The sequence below is a fragment of the Mastomys coucha genome, unplaced genomic scaffold (assembly GCF_008632895.1).
Source record: "Mastomys coucha isolate ucsf_1 unplaced genomic scaffold, UCSF_Mcou_1 pScaffold18, whole genome shotgun sequence".
NCBI classification, from domain to species: domain Eukaryota; kingdom Metazoa; phylum Chordata; class Mammalia; order Rodentia; family Muridae; genus Mastomys; species Mastomys coucha.
The window spans coordinates 69,016,455-69,041,927 of record NW_022196900.1 but is presented as its reverse complement, the minus strand read 5'-3'; the positions used below and the strand labels follow the sequence as shown (position 1 = coordinate 69,041,927).

The window sequence follows — 25,473 nt, the reverse complement described above, 5'->3', positions numbered from 1 at the left end:
AACAGAATCAATTGACTACATAAGAGCAGAATATTACAACAAGGAAAAGTGTCAACATCAATGAGGTATCACTGATAGCTCTGAAAATCAAATCTTTGCATCCAATTTATAATGGTTGTTTCACTTTTTTTTTCAATGACAAATATAACCAACCAGTGAAGGCCACGGTGCGATCAGAAGTCTGATTCTAGTGGGCTTCACTAGAAAAATGAGTGCTTACTATAGGCATATATATGAATAATAGAGATGGCTTAGCCAAAAGCTATAATTTGTTTCCATTGTTTCCAAGTTTAAAAAAAAAAAAAACTATTTTTACTTTAACAGTCTATAGCTTTTCAAGTATTAGACCATCATCAATAGGCAAGGGTCAGTAGAAATATAACAAGTTTTATCAAGGAAAATATAGCCAGAGCTACAAACACAGCCTGGAGTTCTGCCAAATCAAATAGCATTCACATCTATTATCAGTTTACATACCTGATGCAAAGCTCAACAGATTCAGAAGCTAAGCACGCACTGTCAATTTCCAGCCCTCCTGAACCATCAGTAAACCAGGGCCAGGTTTAAGGTTAGACTTCTGTGAATTAAAGACCCCACTGAACCAGAATATGTTTTCTGTTATTCAAATGCTGATTTCTCTTGACTCGTAACATGTTTCAATTTGGACACAACATTTTAATGTTTATATCAAGAATCTCCTGTCTCAAGTTTGTGTAAACAATTCTTACCATTATTCTCTGCCTTGTCAATAAATGCTGATCATGCAGTGGCTAGGCAGAAGAGAGAATAGGGTGAGATATCTATCCACCAGCCAGGAAAGTAGAGAGAAAGGAAAGGAATGCGGGGATGGGGGGTAGGGGGGAGATTCAGATCGCCCAGAGACAAAGAGGGTCTGAGAAGACACCATGTGAAAAAAACATCTAAAGCCAAAAGAACCCCATCAATAATAATATGCAAGTATCATAGCTGGGAGGAAGCCAGATTAGCTTAGAGGTTAAGGTAGATCAGCTGTTGAGGAATAGCTTGAAACAGATCTTGTTTCTTTTTGTTACTAGGAACTAACAAAGATAAAGAAATACAGCCCCTGAATTAATTCACTGGTTACATTTATATTAAAAATAATTCATTTTACACCAGGGGCTTTGCTTTAAAACAGGCAAGTCCAACCTGTAGCCCACAGGACACGTGTCCCAAAATAGCTATGAATATTGCCCAGCACATTTGAAGATCACCATGTCATATAAGCGTCAAAGATTTCCTCCAAAGGAGAGACTGAAACATAAAACATTTTATACCCCATCTCTTGGGCAAACCAAAGTTCTACCAAATTTGTTTTCTTCCCACAAAAGCTTTAAATTTGCATCCTTTCACCCTCAAGTGCAGGCACGTATCTATTACTAGTACATCTATCTAACATTCCTTTGCTTTTTTCTTTAATAGTGAAATTACATGTATACAGAAAAAATTGTTTTGATAAATTTCTTAATGTTCTATGATCAATAAATATCTACCTTATGCCTATTTTTACATACCTCTTCACAGAGGGAGGCCCAAGGGTCAAAGCCCAGCAACACAGAAAAAAATTATATAATACTATGTCAAGAGTAACTGGCATAGCAACTCAGTAGTTCAAGTTTTACAAAGTTATTAGACTCAAACCTTGATATTTTTACCACAGTCTCACTAAGCCCCTCTATAAAACCTAAACCAAAGACAAAAAGATGGCTCAAGGAGTAAATAGCTCTGCCACAAACCCTCACAACTGAATCCAATCACCAGGACCTACATGGTAGATAGAAGGAGAGAACAGATTCCTTTGGTTCTCCTCTGACTTCCATGTGCATGGTTGTTGTGTATGTAGGCTCACACACATTCACACATAAATAATTAATAAATAAATAAATGAGTGAATAAAATGAAAAAAAAGCTAAGCCAAAATTGAGTTATTTTGTTTTTTTATAAGGGGTCATTATGAAGTTATAACCTTCAATTTAATATTTAATTATGTTTAATTTTTACCTTTCAAAATTCTATTATTTAAAATATTTCAATGAATCTTTTAAAAATATACCAAAAAATAGAGCTTGGACTGTAGAGCTACTTCAGCAGTTTAGAGCACTTGGTGCTCATACACAGGACCCAGCTCAATTCCCACCACCTATATGGTGGCTCATAACCATCTGTAACTCCAGTTACAGGAGATTTTTTGCTTTCTCTGGCCTCTACACATGGTATACATATATACATACAGGCAAAATAATCACACATACAACCTAAAATTAAATAAAAAAAATTTTTTTGTTTGTTTGTTTTTTTCTCTGTGTAGCCCTGGCTGTCCTGGAACTCACTCTGTAGACCAGGCTGGCCTTGAACTCAGAAATCCGCCTGCCTCTGCCTCCCAAGCGCTGGGATTAAAGGCGTGTGCCACCACTGCCCGGCTAAAAAATGTTTTTTTTAATGAGGCAATAACTTAAGTTCAAATCCCTAAATCCCATTTAAAAAGAAAAAAAAAAAAAAAGGCATGGTGTCACACACATTAGAGAGAAGACAGGGAAGTTCTTGGGGCTCACTGACCAATCAGCCCAGCTATTTGACCAATTCCAAGCCAGTAAGAAAATTGTCCCCAAAAGCAAATAAATAAAAGGGTGATAGTACCTGAGGGGCAACATGGGAAGTTGTCCTGTGATCTCCCCACAGATGCTCATGCCCACATATCTACATACACGTGTAACAACACACTCACACGTGCACACAAAACTCACAAAATTTAAGTTCTACCCTGTCTTTTTCACAGCAGTCTTTTCTAGTAAGAATTCACTAAGTATCTCTTACTAGTTTCTGCAGTAACACATGGCTAGGAACTAGGCAAGAGGGTCCACCAAGAACTGACAGTACAGAGTAAAATACGCAAACTGATCAATAGCCCTGTAAAAAGACTAAAAAGACAGAAACATGGGCAAGATACAGAATAAATTACTAGACCAAAGTAGGTATATAGGTTGTGAATGTTATACACAAAAGGTAGGGCATGGTTTGTTTTGTTTTTGTTTTTGTTTTTGTTTGGTTTTTTCGAGACAGAGTTTCTCTGTATAGCCCTGGCTGTCCTGGAACTCACTCTGTAGACCAGGCTGGCCTCAAACTCAGAAATCTGCCTGCCTCTGCCTCCCAAGTGCTGGGATTAAAGGCGTGCGCCACCACCACCTGGCTGGGCATGGGTTCTTAAAGAATAAATAGAAGTATTCCAAAAGGAAATAAGAGTCCAAGACATGGAATGATGAAGTAACACCAAGTCTCAAAAAAAAAAAAAAAAAAAAAAAAAAAAAACACCTTTTTTCCTAAGTCATAGAAATGGGACAAAAAATAAAGAATGAAAACCATGGACGGAATTTCAAAAATCATCCTTGATCAAGTGATTCTCAAGTTCTAGGAATCTGATACAAATGAAAATGTGTAGATCCAATTCAATTCACTGAATAACCTTCAACCTACAGTTTAGAAAACCCTTTAAGTTACTCTGGTATATACTAAAGTTTGAGATTTATTGATTTTGGTCAGGTTTTAGCACTATCAACATTTAAGACCTGATAATTCATTGTGGGATGCTATCCCATGCTTTACAGATATTATCAGTATCTTTGGCCTTTAAGCATCAGTAGCACATCTTCAAACACTGCTAATATCCCTATCACAGAGAAAGGAGCTTCAGTTGGGGAGGTGCCTCCATGAGATCCAGCTGTGGGGTATTTTCTTGGTTGGTGATCAAGGGGAGAGGGCCCCTTGTGGGTGGTACCATCCCTGGGCTGGTAGTCTTGGGTTCTATAAGAAAGCAAGCTGAGAAAGCCAGGGGAAACAAGCCAGTAAGAAACATCTCTCCATGGCCTCTGCATCAGTTCCTATATCTTGACCTGCTTGAGTTCCAGTCCTGACCTCCTTTGGTGAAGAACAGCAGTCTGGAAGTTTAAGCTGAATAAACCCTTTCCTCCCCAAAATGCTTCTTGCTCATGATGTTTGTGCAGGAATAGAAAACCTGACTAAGACAGTCACCTTGGGGACAAAAACCACTACTAATCTAGATCGGCAAACTTTCCTATGAAGCACCTTCAAAATATGTCAGATTCTGTAAGTAATATTATCAACTCTGCTCTTCTACTGAGCACAAATGTGGCCAGAGAAACATAAAAGTGAATGGCTGTGGTACCAATAGTATTGTATCTTCAGAACCAGATGGTAGTTTGGCCCTCAGGCTATAGTTTGCTGACCCCTAATCTAGACTACCTAAATTGTAGTCTGTGTTGTGAGCCAACTACTTGGCTTACTGCTACCAAGTAATTGTCCAGACTCAGATATCAGACTTGATTTAGTCTACTCTTTTTAACCTAGATATGAGTCTACACAGATCTCCATTAAAGGTTAACTGTCCTGCTCAGGGAATAATCAAAATACCAGCTCCAGCTGGTCTACCTAAGTGCACCTGCCAAGTTCAGCATGGCCTTGGTGGGAACAGAATGACATGGTTCCTGTCCTGAGACAGGGCCAGCAGGCATGGGCCTCCACAAGTGTCAATGGATGCTGTGGACATAAGATTTGTTTATATAATAATGTATATATTTTATGTTCCTTCTTCAAGAAAGGTCCTCCCTGTTAATGTTAATCACTCCTTGATAATCAGAGACAGCACAAATCCAGGAAGCAAAGATGTGGCTAATGTCTCAGCAAAATGGTAAACACGGGACCTTCAGAACATCCCATAAGGCTGTGGGAAAGAACTCTGCAAAAATGAGTTCAAAAATATATAATTCCTCAAAAAATAAGGATATAATATGAACTATATGAGGGGGTTCACAAATCTAAAGAAATGAAAGCAGCTGCATTGTGAGCTAACTTGTCAGAAAGACATTAAGAAAGGAGATGAGATTTAGGGAGTGGTGATCAAAGGAGATCCCACCCAGCTAAGTTTTTTTGTTGTTGTTGTTTATATTTACAAAGGCATACAGATTTCTGCGTACAGGGTCAGCCTGGGATAGAGCATGGTTAGCCCCAGGTGGGCAGAAATGGTAATTTCAGGAAGGGGTCCCACACAGCTAGCTTACTGGCTGTGCTTAGCAGAGGCAGGCAGATCTCTGAATTCTTTTTCAATGTTAAAAGAAAATGTATGCTTGCTATCTCCTAAGAATTAGGGGGCTGGGTTCATGAGATGCTTTGATTATCACAGGATAATCAAAAGGAAACCTGGAGTAAATGACTGGATTGGTATGTAAAATAATGATCTACAAGAGAGGAGCTATCCAGAGAATTTTTTAGAATAGCAAGAGAAAGCTATCTAGAGAGAGAGAGCTGTCTGGTGATCTCTGGAGAAAGTAGAACAGAGAAAAAACAGGCTAGTTTGGACCCATATTTTTGTCGCTCCCAGACACCCCTTCCTCTCAACCCCTCTCCCAAGCTGAGGCTGGTCCTTGGCATATACATTCTGACAACTTGACCCTATAACCATATATTAATTACTACCTGAAAGACATTAAAATATTTTTGATTGTAAAATACTAAAATCTACAAATAAAAGTACTGACTTTATTAAAAGCAATAACAACGATTTTCTTTAGAGGGAGCTCACTTATCTTATAGATAAACTTTATGAGAAAATAATTCTAGGAATAGGCCCCTTTGTCCCTGGGCCCACTGGGCAACTACAGGAACAACCAGGGAAAAGAGGCTGACTACACACAAAAATCAGTCATCTCATGTCCTTGATTACTGAATTCCACTCCTGCTGTAGCAACCTTTTGATGAGCATTTACATGGGACACAAGTATCTTCATACCCATTGTCTGTCTAGTCAAAGGAGTCTATCCACATTTTTCCCTAATGTCTTTCTCACCAATTTTCCAATCATGCTCTTTCCAAAACATTAGCTATAGCCCACCAGTCAGTAAACAATTATGCATCTAATCATCACTCCTTCCAAGCAAAATGTACAACCGTGTATATACTTTACTGCCTAAAGTTCTGGCCAGTGGGAAATTTACCTTCACCAGTGTCTTTCAGGGATGTCCGAGAAAACAGTTTTAATGCTGCAGCTAGTAGTGCCTGTAGAGCATGCCCTTAAATTCTGGTTGGATTAATTTCTCATTCTCTGATGCAAATATATTGTTACCAACAAACTCAAAGCAGTTGCTACCTCCTGCTCACTTTGTCAATTCAGCATGATGCCATCTATTTAGTGAGCCACTGAAACATTCTGTACAAGAGATAGTTGGTCAAGATCATTTTGGACTAAGTTATGATATAAGGTTAGAGAGTTAATACATCCTTGAGGTAAAACTTTAAAGGTATTATGTTGGTCCTACCAGCTGAAAGCAAGAATCCCATGATTTCTGGGATTCTTATGGATAGATATTGAGAAAAAGTATTTTCTAGATCATTAACTGCATACGATATACCAAAAGATGTGTTAAATATAAAAATAAAGACAGCTGGTACAGCCAGCTTCAGTAAGAGTCATTACTTGATTAACTTTGAAATAGTCAACTGTCATTCTCCATGATCCATATTCTGCACAGACCAAATAGGAGAGTTACAGATAGATATTGTAGTAATCACCACTCCTGTATCTGTCAAGTTCTTAATGGTAGCACTAAATTCTGTAATTTCTCCAAGGCTGCAATAGTGACTTGGGTTCCTTTGTAGCATGGTAGAGGCAATGACTTCCATTGAGCCTTTCCAAACATAACAGCCCTCACTCCATGGGTCAGGGAACCAATATGTGAATTCTGCCAATTTCTAAGTATATCTACTCCAATTATACATTCTGGAACTGGGGATGATAAATATAGGATGAATAAATAAACACAGTATGAATTTGGGGACACACTGGATCCACTGTAAGTCCAACTACAAACAAACCATTAATTCCCCTGACATCCCAAAGCCCCTACTTTAACTGGAGGACTACAAATGCTTTTTGGAGTCTCCAGTAGTCACTATCAATTCAGAACCAGCACAATAGACCCCAGAAAGTCTGAGTATTTCCTCTTTCCCAGTATACTGACGCCCTTGTAAAAAGCTGTAGATACCTCTTAGGTCAAGACAGAAGTACTAATAAAACTCTATAAACAAGGTATATTCTTAGGGTGACCTTGCCTTACTTCACTCAAGGGATGCTGGATCTGCTGGCTAAAGCCTGGTTCAAAATGGTTCAAAAGTCTGAAAATGGTTCAAAAACCAAAGTCCTCTATCACCACAATCCAATGTAACTTTTCATGTGTACCAGAAATCTTCTTCCCATACAATTCAAACAAAAATATATGAGGTTTCTTATCTATTTCATTCCTAGACACACCATGAATGATTAGCCAGTACCAAAGATCCATATAAAGCATGACACCCCAAAAAACACATTGCCTGTACTGCCCATTACAAGCCAGACCTGAAGTGAAAACTTAAGGGTTCTTTGGAACATCACTTGTGTTGGATGGTGTTTTGCAAACATGTAAAGGAACATTTCCTAAAGCAGACATAAAGTGAAAGGATGTTCTGCTAAACCAAGCACGTGAAAGGACATGTGATGAAGGATTCTTTGCTAAAAACACACATGTATTGGCTCACCTTACGCAGCATTTCTCTGACCTCCATATAGAGAAACTCACCAAAAAACTTCTGGTGGTGTGCTGCACTTTCTTTCTGCTTTTGCAGACTCAGGCTGATTGGCAAAGTGATGTCAGGTGAGACAGACACACTATGCTGAGGCAAGACCCATGGAGGACACATGATGTTTAGAGAGAGTATAAAAGGACTCGTCGACAGACAGTGATGGGGGGCTGAGCAAGGCTTGCATATAGAGCTGGCTGTGCAAAGCTTGTTGGTCTCAAGTCTTCGCTGATCTGAGCTTTGCTGAAAGGCACAGACAAGAACTTCTCCTGGCATTCCTTCCTGGTCCCTCCTGCTGACTCATGCCAAGGATGAGACCTGGCTGTCTCTGCTAGGTAGTGTCACTGCTGCTGATTCCTGTTTGCTACCCTGACTCTACCAAACCAGACTGTTGATACATCTGTGAAGTGTTTTCGAATGAGTTGAGCTGCCCCTGCTAACCTATAAACTGAACTACTGATTTCCAGACAACAGACTGGAGTTGCTCCAAAGAACCTTTCTAAACAGGTGCAATTCCCCTTTATCCTTTCTTTTCCACTACCTCTGGTGGGTGATGGGCTACACGGGAGGTTAAAGCATTTAAGAACCATCATTAAAAATAGGTTTTGAAAAAATTAAAGTTACACAGACCATTATAGACTTGGCTTTGTCTGTGCTGCCCATTTCCATAACTATACTCATCTGCCTTTGACTAGTCAATGTTAGCCCTGGCCCCTGATACTGTGTAGCCCAACTAAACCCATCCCATTTAATTCATGCAACTGTGCATCTCCAAACCTAAAACCTGGAACAACAAAAAGAGTGAATATAAAGCTCTTCAGTGCTAGTGTCCTTTCTACCATTTTGTACCTCATAGTATTACTGAGGTCTTCTGTGCCTTCCATGTGGGGAGATTAAGTAATATTAGCTACTCTAGCATTGCCATTTCTGTGAACCTTAAAATCCAGTCATCAACACTAAGCCATGGGATACCAGACATCTCCAGCTTCTTCTCAGAAGGTCATAAATGTATGGCAAACGCTTCAGCAAACCAATCAAACTTATGACACTTTTATTTTGACTATCCAAACTTCCATATTAAACCTCGAATATCCACACAGTGAGCCCATATAAATAAACTCAGCCTGATCCAATTTTATGTTCCTTACATCATTATCCCAGACTCTTAAAATCCTTTTCCACACATATTCCCCAGGTTTCTGCTTGAATCAATTAGAAAAGTCATTAAACAGTATTGAAAGTACATTCTGTTGTACTCTACAACCTTTTCATGAACTATACGACACCTTCTATCTCCCCTCTAGGAGCCTGCTTAGACTTAAATCTGGTTATAGGTCTAGAGCTAACTATTGATAGATTTTGACGGATGCAGAGGGGCATCAGTATTATCTAGTCTGGTTATCTCCTTCAGGGAAAGTCAATGAGGGTTCCACAGACAATAAAGAATTAATTTCCTCAGGAATAAATTCCTTAGGGTTTCTATTGCTGTGCTAAAACACCATAATCAAGGACTCATTAAAAGCTGGGCAGTGGTGGTGCACACCTTTAATCCCAGTACTTAAGAAGGAAGAAGCAGGCAGATTTCTGAGTTTGAGACCAGCCTGGTCTACAGAGCGAGATCCAGGAGGCTACACAGAGAAATCCTGTCTCAAAAAACCAAGAGGAGGAGGAGGAGGAGGAGGAGGAGGAGGAAGAAGAAGAGGAGGAGGAAGAGGAGGAAGAAGAGGAGGAGGAAGAGGAAGAAGAAGAGGAGGAGGAGGAAGAACAGCAGCAGCAGCAGCCAGGGCACAGTCACAATCATATCAAAGCAAAGCCAAACTTCAAGCATGTAAAAAGGTCAGTGCTTAACATCTAGGATTCACTTTAGTGATCCCAGCCTCCTGTTAAACCCATCCAATTCTGACTGTCTAGAAACCTTATGGGACCTTTGTTTTACTATAGAATTATTGAAGTAGTAATGCGTCAGGGGATCCTAGATGAGATCTTGAAGATGTAGATCAACATTTCCAGCTATGGAACTAAAGAACTCCTAAGGAGTTCTTTCTCAAAGTGAGACACCTATTAGTTCACAGGAATCCTGACTTATACTACAGAAAAAAATTTTCAGAGGCCAGTGGGATGGCTTAGCAGGTAAAGACACTTATCACTGAGTTTGACAACCCAAGTTAGATCCCTGAGACCCACATGGTAGAAGGGGAGAACCATCTCCTGCAAGTTATCCTCTGGCCTCTGTGGCATGCATATAACACTTATAGTGTGTGAATGAGTGAGTGTGTGGTATGGGGGGGGGGAGAAAGAGAGGGAGAGGGAGGGAGAGAGAGGGAAAGACAGAGATAGAGTGAAAATATGGGTAAGTATTAAATAAAAGGGGGATTTATTTGTTTGGGGGTTTTTTGTTTGTTTTGTTTTGTTTTTGTTTTTTTGAGACAGGGTTTCTCTGTGTAGCCCTGGCTGTCCTGGAACTCACTCTATAGACCAGGCTGGTCTTGAACTTAGAAATCCACCTGCCTCTGCCTCCCAAGTGCTGGGATTAAAGGCATGCACCACCATTGCCCGGCAAGAGAGGATTTATTAGGTAAAGTATTATACAAGGGTTAGTGCAGGCTCAAGGACAGTCTCTAATAAGAATAAGTTACATCTTGAAGTCATCCACAGTAAATTCTTTAGGCCTACATGCCATAACCAGTTTCAAAAATTCTCCTGTTAGTGTATCAAGAAACCAAACTCAGTCAAGAGATAATATTCTGCCAGGCGGTGGTGGCGCATGCCTTTCATCCCAGCACTTGGGAAGCAGAGGCAGGCGGATTTCTGAATTCGAGGCCAGCCTGGTCTACAGAGTGAATTCTAGGACAGCCAGGGCTACACAGAGAAACCCTGTCTCAAAAAAAAAACAAAAAAACAAAAAAGAGAGAGAGAGAGAGAGAGATAATATTCTAATACACTTTTATTTACAAAATGTAGTTTGATATCCTCTAGCTCAAACAACAAGCATCAACCCTACCATGCTCAGCAAGTAACTATAGACTATGTTCATTCCATGGTTTCGAACCACTTGTAGTGCAAGGCTAGAAATTTAGAGAAAAGTAGCCATTTTCCCTCCCTCCCTCTCTTCCTTCCTGACACTGTGCTTGCTCTGAGACGAAATCTTACTGTTTGGCCTGGCAGGCCTGGCAGGCCTGGCAGGTCTGTGCTCAAGTGTTCAAGTAACTGGTTCTATATCAGCTACATGAGGAGCTGGGAAAGCAGGCATGTGCCATCAAACTCAATTTGTCTATTTATCTGGAAAAGTTTCCTCATTTGGAGAAATGTCTGAATGGCAAGTCTGTTTTCCTCAAAAACTAAAAAGTCTCTGACAAATTGAGTAGAAAACAAATTATTTTACACGTATGTGCCTGGACAGATTTTTGTTCTAAGCCAACTCACAACACTTGGACAAGTCAGCTCTTTTTCATGGAGTTTCTACAAAAGTTAAGGTCATGGGCTTTAAATAGATGATCTCTGGAGTTGGTTTGCAGTCTCTGAAGTTAATTTTTTAACAAATGTGTACTTTAAAAAAAAATGCCAAAGCTGGAGGCCTGTAAGAGTGCTCACCAGGTAAAGGTGCTTGCTGCGGAGCTTGTGGACCTGAGTTCAATCCCTGGGACCCACATGGTGGAAGCACATAAGTGACTCCTACAAAGTGTCCTCTGACCACCACAAGTTTACTACTATGACATACGTGTGCACATGTAGACACACTCAAGACACACGCACAAATGTAAAAAGTGGTCAAAATAAAAATAACAGACTTTGATCACTTTCTATTTCAGACACCAATTCTAATAGCTTTACATGTGTTAACTTATTTTTCATATTGCAAAACTGGGGTAGATATAAAAAATAACTGGTCAAAGATCACAAGATGAATGAGTGGCAGCAGTATTTTAAATTCAAGTAGTTTGAACCTCAAAGTCATAACTACATAGCCTAACTACAAACTATTAAATTTTATTTGCTGTGGAAAAAATTTCTTTTCTCAACGATCTACAATCTGAATACTAAAACAGTATGATCAGATCTGTCCCTCAAGTAAGGAAGACAGAGAGAAACAAATGACAAAGGTTAATAGACTACCTCCATACAGTATCCAATCTCTTACTCAAGGTAATTCCCCTCAGCCATGAAATACACCCCCTGTATACTTAGCTTAATCCCTAGTCTACATCATCACAAGGAAAAACATCCTCTTTTGCAGAAGCTATCTGTGTCAAACTGAAAAAGAAAGAAAGACCAAAATACCAGTTAAAAAGGCCAAGTGTTATAAAGGAATGGCAACAATATACTTGTGACTTACCAGAGAGAGGTATCATTGAAGACTAGGCTTGAAATATACAAGCAGAATGCACTTAAATGTATGAGTCCCAAATGAGAAAAGTTACAAAGCAAAATAGTTGTTCTGTAAGAAATATAGCATCAAAATAAATACTAAATTTGACAGAAAGAAAAAAATGTAAATTTATAACCGAAGCAACTAAGCTCAGAAAATATTTTTAGCAACTAAGCTCAAAAAATATTTTTTAGGTAGAGGAGATTTGGTTCCTGGGAATGTCTGAAACAACACATCACTACTATTTTTTTTTCCACTTGAGTAATGATTCTCATCTCTTTCACTAACAGAAAAAAAATGTAAATAGAAAACCAACTTTCGAAACTATTTTTTGTTCCCAAATATATAAAACTTGTATTTTTTTTTCCAAAAAAAAGTTGTAAATTTTTTCTTAACGGAAAAACAAATTCTACCATGACATTAATCAAAAAGTTAAAAGACTTTGAAGCCCTACATAAAAGTGCACACCTTCAATGTCTAGAGTCAGAGGCAGAAGGATATCTGTGAGTTCAAGGCCAACCTGATCAACAAAGCAAGTTCCAGGACAGCCACATGGAAAAACCCAGTGAAAGACATGAAGGTTGTTTGTTTCAACTTAGTAAGATGTAACTAATATTAGAACTGACAACGGTTGTAATTGTTAGGTAACTATTTTCCCATCTGTAAGCAGACCAAACAGGACAAAGTTTGTTTGATAAAATAATTAATAAAATAATAATGAAGTAACATAATTGTAAGAAGAAAATAATGAAGAATTTTACAATTACTAAAAATGTTATGGATAGTCCTGGTACTATTTGTATGTTGATGTATGTGACAAGGTGTGAGTCATGCTTAGGTGACTTGTTGTGAACCAATCCCCTAATGATAAAGGAGCCAATCACTGAGAAAGAAAGTGGGACTTCTGGGTTGGAGGAGGAAGAGAGGAAGCAGGGGAGAGTTAGGTCCTTTTGGACAGGGATAGCGTGAGGACAAGATGTAATTACTAGTGTCTTCCAGTTTCAATGGCGGATCCATCAGGATTCGCCACCAGAGGATTTGGATTTAATAAGATTTACAAGATTAGGATTTTAGTTGTGGCGCCCAGCGATTGTGTTACCATTGATTCTGAACTAAGTTTGTGTGTCGTTTTCCTTCATGGGGTGGTTCCGACTGGATTCAAGATAGAAAGGTACAGCATTGCCAGATGTACTCTACAAAGGTCATAGGAGTTTGAAGCAAGGGGTTGACGTAGTAACGACCCACCAGTGGGAACCTAGCGAGCTGTGTGGAGAGATTGTGGAGTTCTGAGTCAGAGTCTACAGGAGATAAAAACAGGTCAGCCATTGCCCACCAGTGCATGGTCAGCCAGGCCGCTAGGGCAGAGAGTGGCTGGCACGAGCTCAGGAATGTGCTGGTTCGATTTTAATATTTCCTGCAACATAGAAGAGCAAGGAGGTTGACCCTTGTCATCTTAGCACTTGAAAGACTACAGTAGGAAAACGTGTATGAACTCAGTATGAGCTACAGAGTTCCAAGCCATCCTAGGTATGAGCAGCCTTCTTTTAAAAAAAAAAAAAACAAAAAACAAAAACAAAAAACAAAAAACAAAAGAAAAAAAAAACAGCACTTGGGAGGTAGAGGTGAGCTGATATCTGTGAGTTCCAAGACAGCCAAAGCTATAGAGTAAGACCCAGCCAAGGGGAGTTGTAGGGGAGACCTAAAAGAGTAAGATTTAACATTTCATCTCATTGCACCTCTTTGTTATAAAAACACTGGGGGAAATGTATTTTGGTTATTTTTTTTAACTCAGGGTATTTCTGTACACACTCTTTTGGCTCTAGCCAGCCAGAACAGCATAAATACTACTCTGCTGCTACATATGCAAACAGGCTAATTTTTTCCTTTTTTTTTTTTGAAGACAGAGTTCTTCTATGTAGCCCTGGCTATCCTAGAACTTAGTCTGTAGACCAAACTGGTGTCAAACTCAGAGATCCACCTGCCTCTACCTCCCAAGTGCAGGGATTAATGTCATGCATCACCACTGCCTGGCTCAGGTTGAACATTTTTAAATAAAATATTCCAAATTCTACATTCACTAAACAGAACTAAATTTAAAAGTAACTAATTGAACTAGGTATGGTGACCCACATTTACAAACCCAGCACTTTGGAGACTGAGACACAATGACCTTGAGTTTGACTCTAGCTTCAGCTATACAGGGAGACCAGCCCTGCAAAATGCTAGTATTCCTTCATTCAAAGCATTTTGGTGGTGCACTTGCTAAGGAAAACAAAATGGTAGGTCCTCAAAAAAGACTAAAACTTCATTTTCAATTTAGGATTATCATGTGATCCAGCAATTTTACCCTTACGTATAAACCCAAACACACTGAAGTAAGGGATTCTAACAGTACTTTAAACTACTGTTCACAGCAGCAGCCACAAGTTATAAGCATCCTAAAGTATCACAGAAGATGAATGAGTAAGCAAAATACAGCACTTCCAAATATGGAAGAACACTATTTAGCTGTTACAAGGAATAAAATTCTGACACATGCCTCATCTCAGGATAAACCCTGAGTTCATATACACTAAGTGAAATAAACTAGTCACAAAAGAACAAATAGGTAAGATTCCTGTAAAATAAAGTACCTAGAAGAGTCAAATTCATATAGACAAAACAGAAGGTTAGTTGTCAGGAGGCAGAAAGAGGGAGAAATGAGAACGTATTATTTAATGCACCCAGAATTACAGTTTTACAGGATGAAAAGAGCAGTGGAGATGAATGACAGTGATGTTTGCACAGCACAATGAATACTTAATATCACTGAAGTACACACTTGAAAGTTGCGGGAAATTCCGTCATATATTTTCCATGATTAAACTTTTTAGTTGAAAGGACTGGGAGTTCTACTCTGCTTGTTTCATTGCTGGGGATCAAACCAAGGCCCTCACTCATGCTAGCTAAGCACTCTGGAGGGGATGGGAATTTGAAGGCAATTTCTTTTGTAGTAAGTTCAACCAACCACAAGCCCAATCCTCGCCATGAAGTGTGACCTATAATCTTATTCCCACTACTTAGCACATGTCACTGACTTCAACAGAAGCATTCTCTCTTGAAGTGAAATGATCGAGAATCCCTTACCAAAAGCCTTTTCATATTTAGACATTATACTTATTATAACCTAGCTATCCAGCAGATATCAAACTCTTGATCTTTTTTCTCCTAAAAGCAAATGGAGGAGTTTCAGAAAGGCTTTTTCTCTGAGCTTGTTAAAAAAAATTGCTTTCAGCTGGCGAGATGGCTCAGCAGGTAAGAGCACTGACTTCTCTTCCGAAGGTCCAGAGTTCAGATCCCAGCAACCACAAGGTGGCTCACAACCATCTGTAATGAGATCTGACGCCCTCTTCTGACACGTCTGAAGACAGCTACAGTGTTTGAGGCCGGAGCGAGCGGGGTGGGAGCGGCCATCTGTACAGCTACAGTGTGTGCTCATACACATAAAAATAAAATAAATAAAAATAATTGCTTTCTTCATGTTATATAATTGGATAAATAAATACAAATACTAGAAAATAAAGTACTCAAATGCATGTAAAGGTTTTAACTGAGTTGTTTTTTGTTGTCCTTTTTTTCTTTCTTTTTGTTTTGTTTTGTTTTGTTTTTCAAGGATTTCTCCCTGGCTGTCCTAGAACCTGCTCTGTAGACCATGATGGCTTTGAACTCATAGAGATCAACCTACAGAGGGCTTCCAGAACTGGAATTAAAGGTGTGCTCCCACCACCTGGCTTACTGAGGGTTTTTTTTCCCCCAAATCTTCAATAAATTTTACACATCTTAATGACTTCATAATATCCTACCAGAACTTTAAAAATTTTCAGTTAGCACACAAAAACAATGAGTTTCATTTTGACAGTCTCATAAATAGTCAGTATTGTACTTTTGCCCATATTGCCTCCTCAAAAAGCATTTGTCCCTCCTTCACTCCTCTCAGTAGTGGTCCCTTTCTACCACACAAATAATCCTTCTATCATAGTATATGTGTATATATAAACAAACAAATACCTATAGATTCTGTATATTAGAGAAAACAGACAATATTTGCGTTTCTGAGTCTATCTTACTTTGCCCAACATAAATATCCGCAAGTGAGTTAACCTCAGTTTTTCTTTTAATTTTCTTTCCTTTTTGAGACAGGGCTTCTCTATGTAGCCCTGGCTGTCCTGGAACTCAAGAGATCCCCCTGCCACTGGCTCCCCCCCAAGTGCTGGGATTGAAAGTGTATATCACCACAACCAGTCTCATTCTTTTTTTTATCATTATTAATTCTTTTTAAAGGAAAATAAAGCTCCATTGTATACACCACATTTTCCTTACTTTTCATATTCTAGTGAACATCTAGCCTGGTTCCATATTTCACTATTGTAAACGCTAAAAGTAAGCAAGCATGTATAAGCATCCTTAAAATTTGACTCAAATTTTTGCACTTTTGCAACATGATGGTGGTATACACATTTAGTCCCAGCTCTCAGAAGGCAGAGGCAGGCCATTGCTGTCCGAGTTCAGAGACAGCATGGACTACAGATCCAATTATAGGACAGCCAGGGGTACACAGAGAAACTGTCTTGTAGGAGGTTGGTCTGGTACTGCTTGTATTCAAAGGCTAAATTCTGTACCCCATGATCTGGTTGTTCCAAGATGAGCAGATCCCTTGTCCTCCAAGTTATCCATGATTGGTTAATAAAGATGCCCACAGCCTAGGCTGGGCAGAAGAGAAAGGGAGGAATGGAGCAAAGGTTTCTTCTAGGTATAGGAGGGTCTCAGGCAGGGACCATGAGGAGAGGAGGAAGAAGGAGGAAGAAGGCACGGTAGGTGGATCGTGAGCACATGATCCTGAGGCAGCCCTGCTGGAGTAGGAGCAGCCAATACTGAATATGGCAAGTGATATCTCAGGGTTATTGATAGCAAAGTAGGCAAAATAGCATAGAGGGTTGATATCTGTCCAGGTCTGGTGCTTTTAAGTCCATTATAAATATAAAGGTTTTGTGTCTTTTATTTGGGAGCTAAATGATCTAAGGAAGGTGAAGAAACCCCCTTATAATATTAACAACACTGTCTCAAAAATAAATTGTGCCCTTTCTAAGAGCATGCTAAGCTCTCATATCATTACAAATTCTCACAAGCACATAAAATAAACATAATTTTACTATATTCATTTTTGGGAAGGTACTCAACTGAACAATACCCAAGAATCTACATATTCTGTCTTATGTTTGTGTGTATATGTGTATATGCACACATGCATTTTTGTGTGTATGAATGTGATACTACATATCAAACCCAGGGGCTTATATATGCTAAACTAGGCAGTGCTCTACCACTGAGCTACATTTCCCACAGCTGCATGCCAGGACTTGTGGTATAATCTTTACAATAAGTTTCTTGATTTTCTTATAATAGATAATTGCTTATTTTTTATTAGGTATTTTCTTTATTTACATTTCAAATGATATCCCCTTTCCCAGTTTCCTCTCCAAAAAAAAAAAAAAACTATTCCCTCCCCCTCTAATTGCTTATTTTTAAATTAATACCAAAATAAACCTACAATAAAGAAGATTACAATGATCAATTTTAAAGAAAGACCACACAAACAAAATATTGTACTATTTTAATTGGTGAGAGGATCACAGGTTACTAAACACACAAAAGATTAATGTGTTTAAAGTACAGAGACACAGTTTTCTAAGTATCTTTTTTACTATATGAAGGCTGTTCACATCAAATGGAATTAGAAAAAATTTTCCATTTATAAACAAGTGTGCACAATATGTCACTGGCCTATAAGATCATTCCAATACCATTCTAATAAGAGAAATCTTTGGCTGGAAATGTAGACCAGGGGTAGAGCTCTTTGCCTAACAATGCACAAAGCTGTGGGTACACAATCTCCAACTACTGCAAAAGGAAAACATTTTCAATGTGAAAGAAAGACTGGGAAAGAAAATGTTATTGGAATTTAATAATGTGATAAAAATAATCATTTTGATTTCCAAACTTAAGTCTTGATGTACCTCAAAAATATTACTCTGCCTCTGGGACAAGTCCTTTAGTTAATATTAATAGTGACCCGGGTATTATGGCATACACACCTATAATCTCAACACTAAAGAAACAATTAAGACTGGCCTGAGCTATATATATCTTGAAACTATGCCTCAAAAAAAAAAAAAATTAACAAGCATAGTGAATGACAGAAAGAAGACAGAAATCAACTTACAAGTTATTAGAGGTTTTAGAAATTTACAAAATTAAAACAAGGTTATAATCACATTAGGGCTAGGGTAAACTACACCATCTGTTGCTGCTCAGAGCCTTCTCATCAAAACACACACTGGGTAAAAACTACGTCTAAGAAGTGGACATGGTGAATCACACTTGTAATTCCAGAACTGTGAGACGCTGAGGTAGGAAGACTATATTAAATTAGATGCCACACTGGGCTGCATCTAAGATAAAGAACTCAGGCTATTCTAAAGCCTACAAAATGCTATGGCCAACTTTTCTTTTTAAAACCATCCTTTGAGTTTGTATGTTGCAGTATAATCAAAAAGTATATATAAGCATATTCCTAGTGTACCACATAACTACTAGAAAAGAAAACAGAGCAACCTCTTGGAAAATGGTCATCAGAACACTAAGTAGAAATGTAATGATGCCTATAGAGACTGTGAAGTAATGTCGGCGTTGGAGAAAAATCTGCCTATATTTGATAAATATAATCCCAAACAATGTGTATTATGGTACTAAAATGTGTTCTTCAGTAAATATCAAAAGGCAAAGAAAATATTCACAGGGTAGTGTTTATAACTGCAAATCTTTCCAGATGTGCTCTACTTTCAAAGGGCCTCTCTAAGATACTTACATGCCAGGATCACTACAGGACAGCTCAGTAAGAGAATGAGCTTTACTTTCAATTAATTAATAAAAGGACACCAAACAATTGAAGTCTGTAAGGGAAAGGAAACTGCAAATGTGAACGGGTTATTAAGTTTGTGAATTCACTGCAGAGATACATCAGAGCACACTGCCTCTCTGCCTTCTTATTTTCTGTCCTCCAAAGATTGCAATAAGGCCTCCAGCGCCTCAACTGCCTAGCCTTCTTTGAAAAGGACCACAAAGCCCGACTAGTCTCATCACCTCCTCATCACTTCACCTTTTCACTCTCCACTTCATACAATACACCACACCCATAGCAACACTCTCCACACCACACATCGCAGTTCCCTCATGGCATAACCCAAACACCCCACGATTAATCCATATTATACACATTCCTCATAAGACCGACAAAGAGCCCACATACATAGTAACCCCCAAAGCATTCTATCCTCAAACGTAAAAATATCAATACCACACACACAGCATATGAAATACATGTTCCCCAAGGTTCACAATATACACACACATCCTGAGCCACGTAGGGTAGAAAAGCCCACACTACAACCACTGCGGTGCTCAAAGAAACGCTAGGAAGAGGCCACGGCGCTACCACCCCGAGGCGCCAAGTTGGAGGTGGGAAGCGAGCAGAGCCAGACACTTCACCTGAAAATCCGCAAGGATCATCTCCCGGTCCATGTTGGACGCCATGGCGGCCGCCGAGCTCCGCGGCTCCGGGAACGAAGCGCGCACCTGGGAGCGAGACGGCGCCTCCTGCGGCCGAAGCTGCGGCCGCCGCCGGGTGGCGAGGGGCTGGCGGGCGAGCCGGCGGGAGGGCCGGCGGACCGGCGGGCGGGGCAGCGCGGGAGACTAGGTGCTCATGCACTCGGTAACCTTCAGCCGCCCTGAGCCCGCCTGCGCCCCGCGGAGCCCTCGCCGCAGCTGCCCGGACGGGGAGGCTGGTCTCGATGCCGGGCCGGTCCTTCCGTCGCCGCCTGGGAGGAAGACAGGTTGCGACAGCGCGCGCCCGGCTCCCCACAGCCACGGCCAACCCGACGGGGGCGGGGAAAGCGAGAGAACGAGCAGGCGGGCCAACGCCACAGCCGCCTCCGCCTCCTCCGCTTCCTCCCCGGCCGCCGCCTCCGCCCCTGGTTGGCCGGCGCCTGGGCTGTCGCACATTTTGCCTGTCATCGAGGTCGCAAAGCGGCGCTTTGCGGCTGTCACGTGACTGCCCTCCTGTCAAGCGCTTGGCGCTCGGCTGGCGGGCGGGGTCGCCTGCCCGTGTGGCTGGGACGCCGAGGTGCGTCCCCACACACACACACCCCCCCCCCCGGAGCCGGAGGACCCGCGACAGGTTATTCCGGTTTGGGTTGAAGCCTAGGCCTGGAGGGGCGGCCTCCCCCTGGCCGCGGCCGGAATGTGATTCGGCGCCTCACGTGCTTAGTCACACGCCAAACACAACCAGCCTCAGCCGAGCTCGGCTCAGCACACTCCAACACGTAAACCGCCTGCCCAGCAGAATTCCCAACCTCGTCGGTTTTCCTCTCATCAGCCCCTCACTCTCAGCTTTTCACGGTGAAAAGCCGCTTACAGACTGTCACTCCCAATCTGGAACCATCTTTTTCTGAGTCTGCAATCTCAGGCACAGACACCATGTGTCTGTGGAACATAGAACTCAAAGGGTGAGGATCGCTCCAGGCCTCGAAAGGACGCTGAACATTTTTAAGTTGATATTTAAGGAAAAATATTTCTGCTGCTATAATATCTACATTTTTAGAGCACTACGTGCAGAAAACTTGAATACACTATTTCATATATTTAAGATACTTTCATAAGTAACAGTATGATAACAATACTCATAATTTCTGAAGTTTTTCAACTTATGGTCAGAAATCAGAAACCTTTGTACCTAAAACATCCAAAACCTATGAATTATATGAGAATTTGTAATTGCTATCCAAACTAAGGTGACACTATATGTAATCTTGACACACACAAAAAAAGTAGGAACTTAAAGACTATTAAAGGACACATTCCCCCCCCCCCGGGGAAATGTAAATAAAGTATCTAATAAAAAAAAAAACTAAAAAAAAAAAAAAAAAAAAAAAAAAAAAAAAAAAAGACACATCCCTGCCCTGGAAAGTATGTTAAACTCGGGAAATGTTAAACAAAAATAGGATCTGATAAAAATCACCATAAAGAATCGATGCCTGCTGGGCGGTGGTGGCCCATCCACCTTTAATCCCAGCACTTGGGAGGCAGAAGCAGGCAGATTTCTGAGTTCGAGGCCAGCCTGGTCTACAGAGTTCCAGGACAGCCAGGGATACACAGAGAAACCCTGTCTCAAAAAAAAAGAAAGAAAGAAGGAAAGAAAGAAAGAAAGAAAAAAGAATCCATGCCTAAGCTTTTTAAGCTAGGAGTGTATCCATAAAGGGAGGGGGGGGGAGAGACTGAATCAAATATTCAGTCCCTTAAATGCAATGAAGTGTGCTATTTATGTTAAGATCTTGATTTCCTGGAGATGAAGCTCAGCAATAGATAGAGCACTTGCCAGGCATGCACAAAACTGCCAGGTGGAAAAATGGATTCCATGGTTCTCTTACTAAAAGGAATCTGGCCTACAATTCTGTGATAACTTGTATGGGCTTTTAATTTTTTTTTTTAGATTAATTTGTTTTATGAATGTTTTTTGCCTGTGTAAATGTATAGGCACCATATAGTGCCTGGTGCCACTGGAGGCCAGCAAGGGGTGTCTGAATCCCTGGAACTGGAGTTACATATGGTTATAAGCCACCTTGTGGGTGCTAGAACCCTGGCCCTCTTCAATAGCAACAAGTACTCTGAATCATTGAACCTCCCGGTCCTATAAAGTGAACCTGTTTTAATGTGCAGGGTCAGCTAAGTAAGAAATAGAAGCCCGTGTCTGATGATGTGCTGATTCATACCTTTAATCCTAGTACTAGGAGTGCAGAGGCAGGCAGGGCATAGAGAGTTCCAGGCCAGACTGGGCTACATGGTGATGCCATTTTAAAAAATAAAATAAATTGGCCTGGAGAGATGGCTCAGTGGTTAAGAGCACTGACTGCTCTTCCAAAGGTCTTAAGTTCAAATCCCAGCAACCACATGATGTGATGCCCTCATCTGGGGTGTCTGAAGAAGTGTATATGAAGTGTACTTACATATAATAAATAAATAAATAATTAAAATAAAATAAATTAAATTAAAAAAACAAAAACAGAAACCTTTGTAGTCTTTTTCCTTGCTGTACCTAAAGGAAGAGATTCTGAAATTGTCATAAATATGTCAACAATATAAATGGGGTAATCCAATAACCCCATTAGTATGGCTCCTCAGAACAAAGCCGGTGTACAGAGTTATATATGGCCAGGTTAGTACAACCCTGCAAAACTGACATGTGACTGCCTCAGAACTCATTCAAACATTACACACATTCCTCTCTCCCTTCATTCCATCTGAAAATTGAAATAATGTCATAAATGTAGTAAGATGGGAAGAATGACCTCGATACTCAAACATATAAGGTTTCAGAACTATTTTCCCAAAGAATTGGTTGTTGAAGCCTGGATGAGTCGTTCAAATATTACCAACTTCAACTCCTAACAAGATTGTTTTAGGAGGTAAATGAGAAACTTCAAATCTTTGTATAAAATTAGCATACATTTCACAGCATTTCTGACCTAACTTGCCCCTTTCCAACCTCTCTGTGAATCTTTAATCTCTGACTCGTGAAGCTAAGAAAACTTAGCAATTTCAAACACTGAATGATACACTGCATGGGAAAACTACCCATAAGCCTTAAACCTTCCTAATGTAGGAGCAGTTACTCAGTGTGCTAACTCCTACATGTTCTTTCAAGGCCTTCCCTTTCATTACACTTAAACCAATAAGAATGCCTGCCTTTTTTTTTCCCCCTAACCACGGCCTTTAGAACTTTAACAAACACAGTTCTGGCAAATTCTATGAAATTTTTTTCTGTAATTGTTTCATCGACAAATGGTTTACCTCCTTCCACAGGATGAAAGTTTCTTGATGATTATAAACCATTTCATCCAGTATTTTTTTATACTCATCAGGGTACATCAATAACAAAATCTTGGGTTCATACTAATGATTTGAATTTTTATTGTGTCTCTAGCCAGGCATGGTGATACACACCTTTAATCCTAGCATTTGAGAAGCAGAGACATATGGATCTCTGTGAGTTCAAGGCTAACCTGGTCTACAAAATGAGTTCTAGGACAACCAGTTCTGTTATATAGAGAAAACCTGTCTTGAAAAACCAAAGGGAAAAGAGAAAGGAAGAAATGTACAGAATAAAAGGCAAAGTTGTTTTGTTTTGTTATTTTAAGATTTTTGTCTAGGGGAAAGGCCTAGGATTCAAGCTTAGGTCAAAACTAATGCTCTTTCGACTTTCCCTGGTGACTCCTCACAGTATCACCCTCCTTGCAGCCAACTTTATAATGTAAATGAAAAGATTGTTCCTGACATATGGTCTAACTATTATGGTTGAATAACAAGTATCCAGAATAAATATCTACTACAGAAAAATTGAAGGGAAAACAATGTGGTTTTCATTTTTCTAAAATTCAGTTTAGAGAAAATTTCACTGCAGTGGCACAAATCATGAAAAGAGAAATTCTCTTTCCATAAGTACACGAAGTAATTTTAATCTCATTTTTATAGTTCACTAAAATAGACTGCATCCTAATTAAATACAATCTTTTTAAATCTTCATGTAATTTTCTCTTTCTAAAACTGTTTTTAAAATGTTTGCATTTCGCCGGGCAGTGGTGGTACACACCTTTAATCCCAGCACTTGGAAGACAGAGGCAGGCAGATTTCTGAGTTCAAGGCCAGCCTGGTCTACAGAGTGAGGTCCAGCACTGCCAGGGCTACACAGAGAAACTCTGTCTTGAAAAACAAAAACAACAACAACAACAACAACAACAACAAAAATATTTGTATTTCATTTTTCAAGTATAAATAACTTATTCGTGCTATTATTAGTATTTATTTTATTATTTTTTAAATTGTGTGAACATCAGTGCAGGTACACAGAGAGGCCAGAGACATCAGATTCCCATGGAGCTGGGGTTACAGGTGGCTGTGAGCAACCCGACACAGATCCTGGGAATCAAACTCGGGTCTTCTGCAAGAGAATATGAGCTCTTAACCAGAGTCATCTCTCTAGCCCCTACTTAACTAAATTTTCACCTGAAATTATTTTGGACTTATAAGCTCCAATAACATGTGTAGATCCTGATCATTTTGAAGAGTCAAGAACTTTATAAACTTTCCCTCACCTTGGGGTTACCTAATGCTTCCTCACATTTATATTGAGTTTGCACTAGGCGCAGCAGCACATACCATTAATCCCAACCCTTGGGAAGATAGAGAGTTCAGGGGGAGACCTTACTTCAGGGCAGAAAAGGAGACTACACTGAGTCTGTGAATCTTGAGTAAGAATACTTAAAGGTGGTAGGTCCTTCTCATTTGGTGATATTGGTGTCTTCACATTATCAAATAACTTACTGCAGTATTAATTTTGATCCTCTGATTGAGAAAACCAAAGTTGTGGGTTTTTTTTTTTTTTTTTTTAGTTTTTGTGGTTGTTTGTAGTTGTTGGGTTGGGGTGGGGTTTATTGTCACAGTTGTTGTTTTGAGGCAGGGTGTGGTGGCTATTCTTGGTTGCCAATTTGACTATATCTGGAGTAAACTACAATCCAGAAATAGATGGCTTAACTGTGATCCAGAACTTGAGTCTAGAAGATACAAACTTTCGATCCAGATCTTGAGGCTCAAGACACAGGACTTTAATCTAGATCGTGAGGCACACTTTTAATCTGGGCCATACATTCTGCTGGAGGCCTAAACAAGGACTATGGTGATTGGAAAATGCTTGGCCCATTAAGAGGTGTTGCCTTGTTGGAGTAGGTGTAGCCTTGTTGATGGAAGTGTATTACTATGGGGGTAGGCTTTGAGAGACCCTCCTCCTAGCTGTGTGGAAGCCAGTCTTCTCCTAGAAGCCTTCAGATCAAGTTGTAACTTCTCAGCTCCTCTTCTGCCTTAGTGATAATGGACTGAACCTCTGAACCTGTAAGTCAACTCCAATTAAATGGCCTTTTACTGCTCTTCCGAAGGTCCTGAGTTCGGATCCCAGCAACCACATGGTGGCTCACAACTACCCGTAACAAGATCTGATGCCTTCTTCCGGTGCATCTGAAGACAGCTACAGTGAATTACGCTGGAGGGAGCAGGGCTGGAGCGAGAGGGACAGGCAGAGGTCCTGAGTTCAATTCCCAGCAGCCACATACATGATAGTTCACAGCCATCTATACAACTATACATAAAGTACTCATACACATAAAATAAATAAAATAAATCTTTTTTTAAAAAAAGAATTGCTTTGGTTATGGTGTCCCTGCACAGAAATGGAAAACCTAAGACAAGGACCGTGAGATAAGGAAGGTTTTCTTTTTTGCCTGCTTGTACTTTCTTGCCAGCCTGTCCATTGGAGCCTACTT

At 40.0% G+C, this 25,473-nt stretch overlaps 1 protein-coding gene across 1 annotated transcript in view; it reads right to left on the bottom strand.

Annotated features, from left to right (window-relative positions):
- Positions 1-20,081, bottom strand: part of Faf1 (Fas associated factor 1) — a 315,310-nt gene extending 295,229 nt beyond the window's left edge. The window contains exon 1 of the mRNA XM_031378184.1: positions 19,595-20,081. Within this exon, the coding sequence (XP_031234044.1) occupies positions 19,595-19,639 (45 nt within the window). The 5' untranslated portion in view covers positions 19,640-20,081. The remainder of the gene's footprint in view (positions 1-19,594) is intronic.
- Between the last annotated feature and the right edge of the window lie 5,392 nt (positions 20,082-25,473).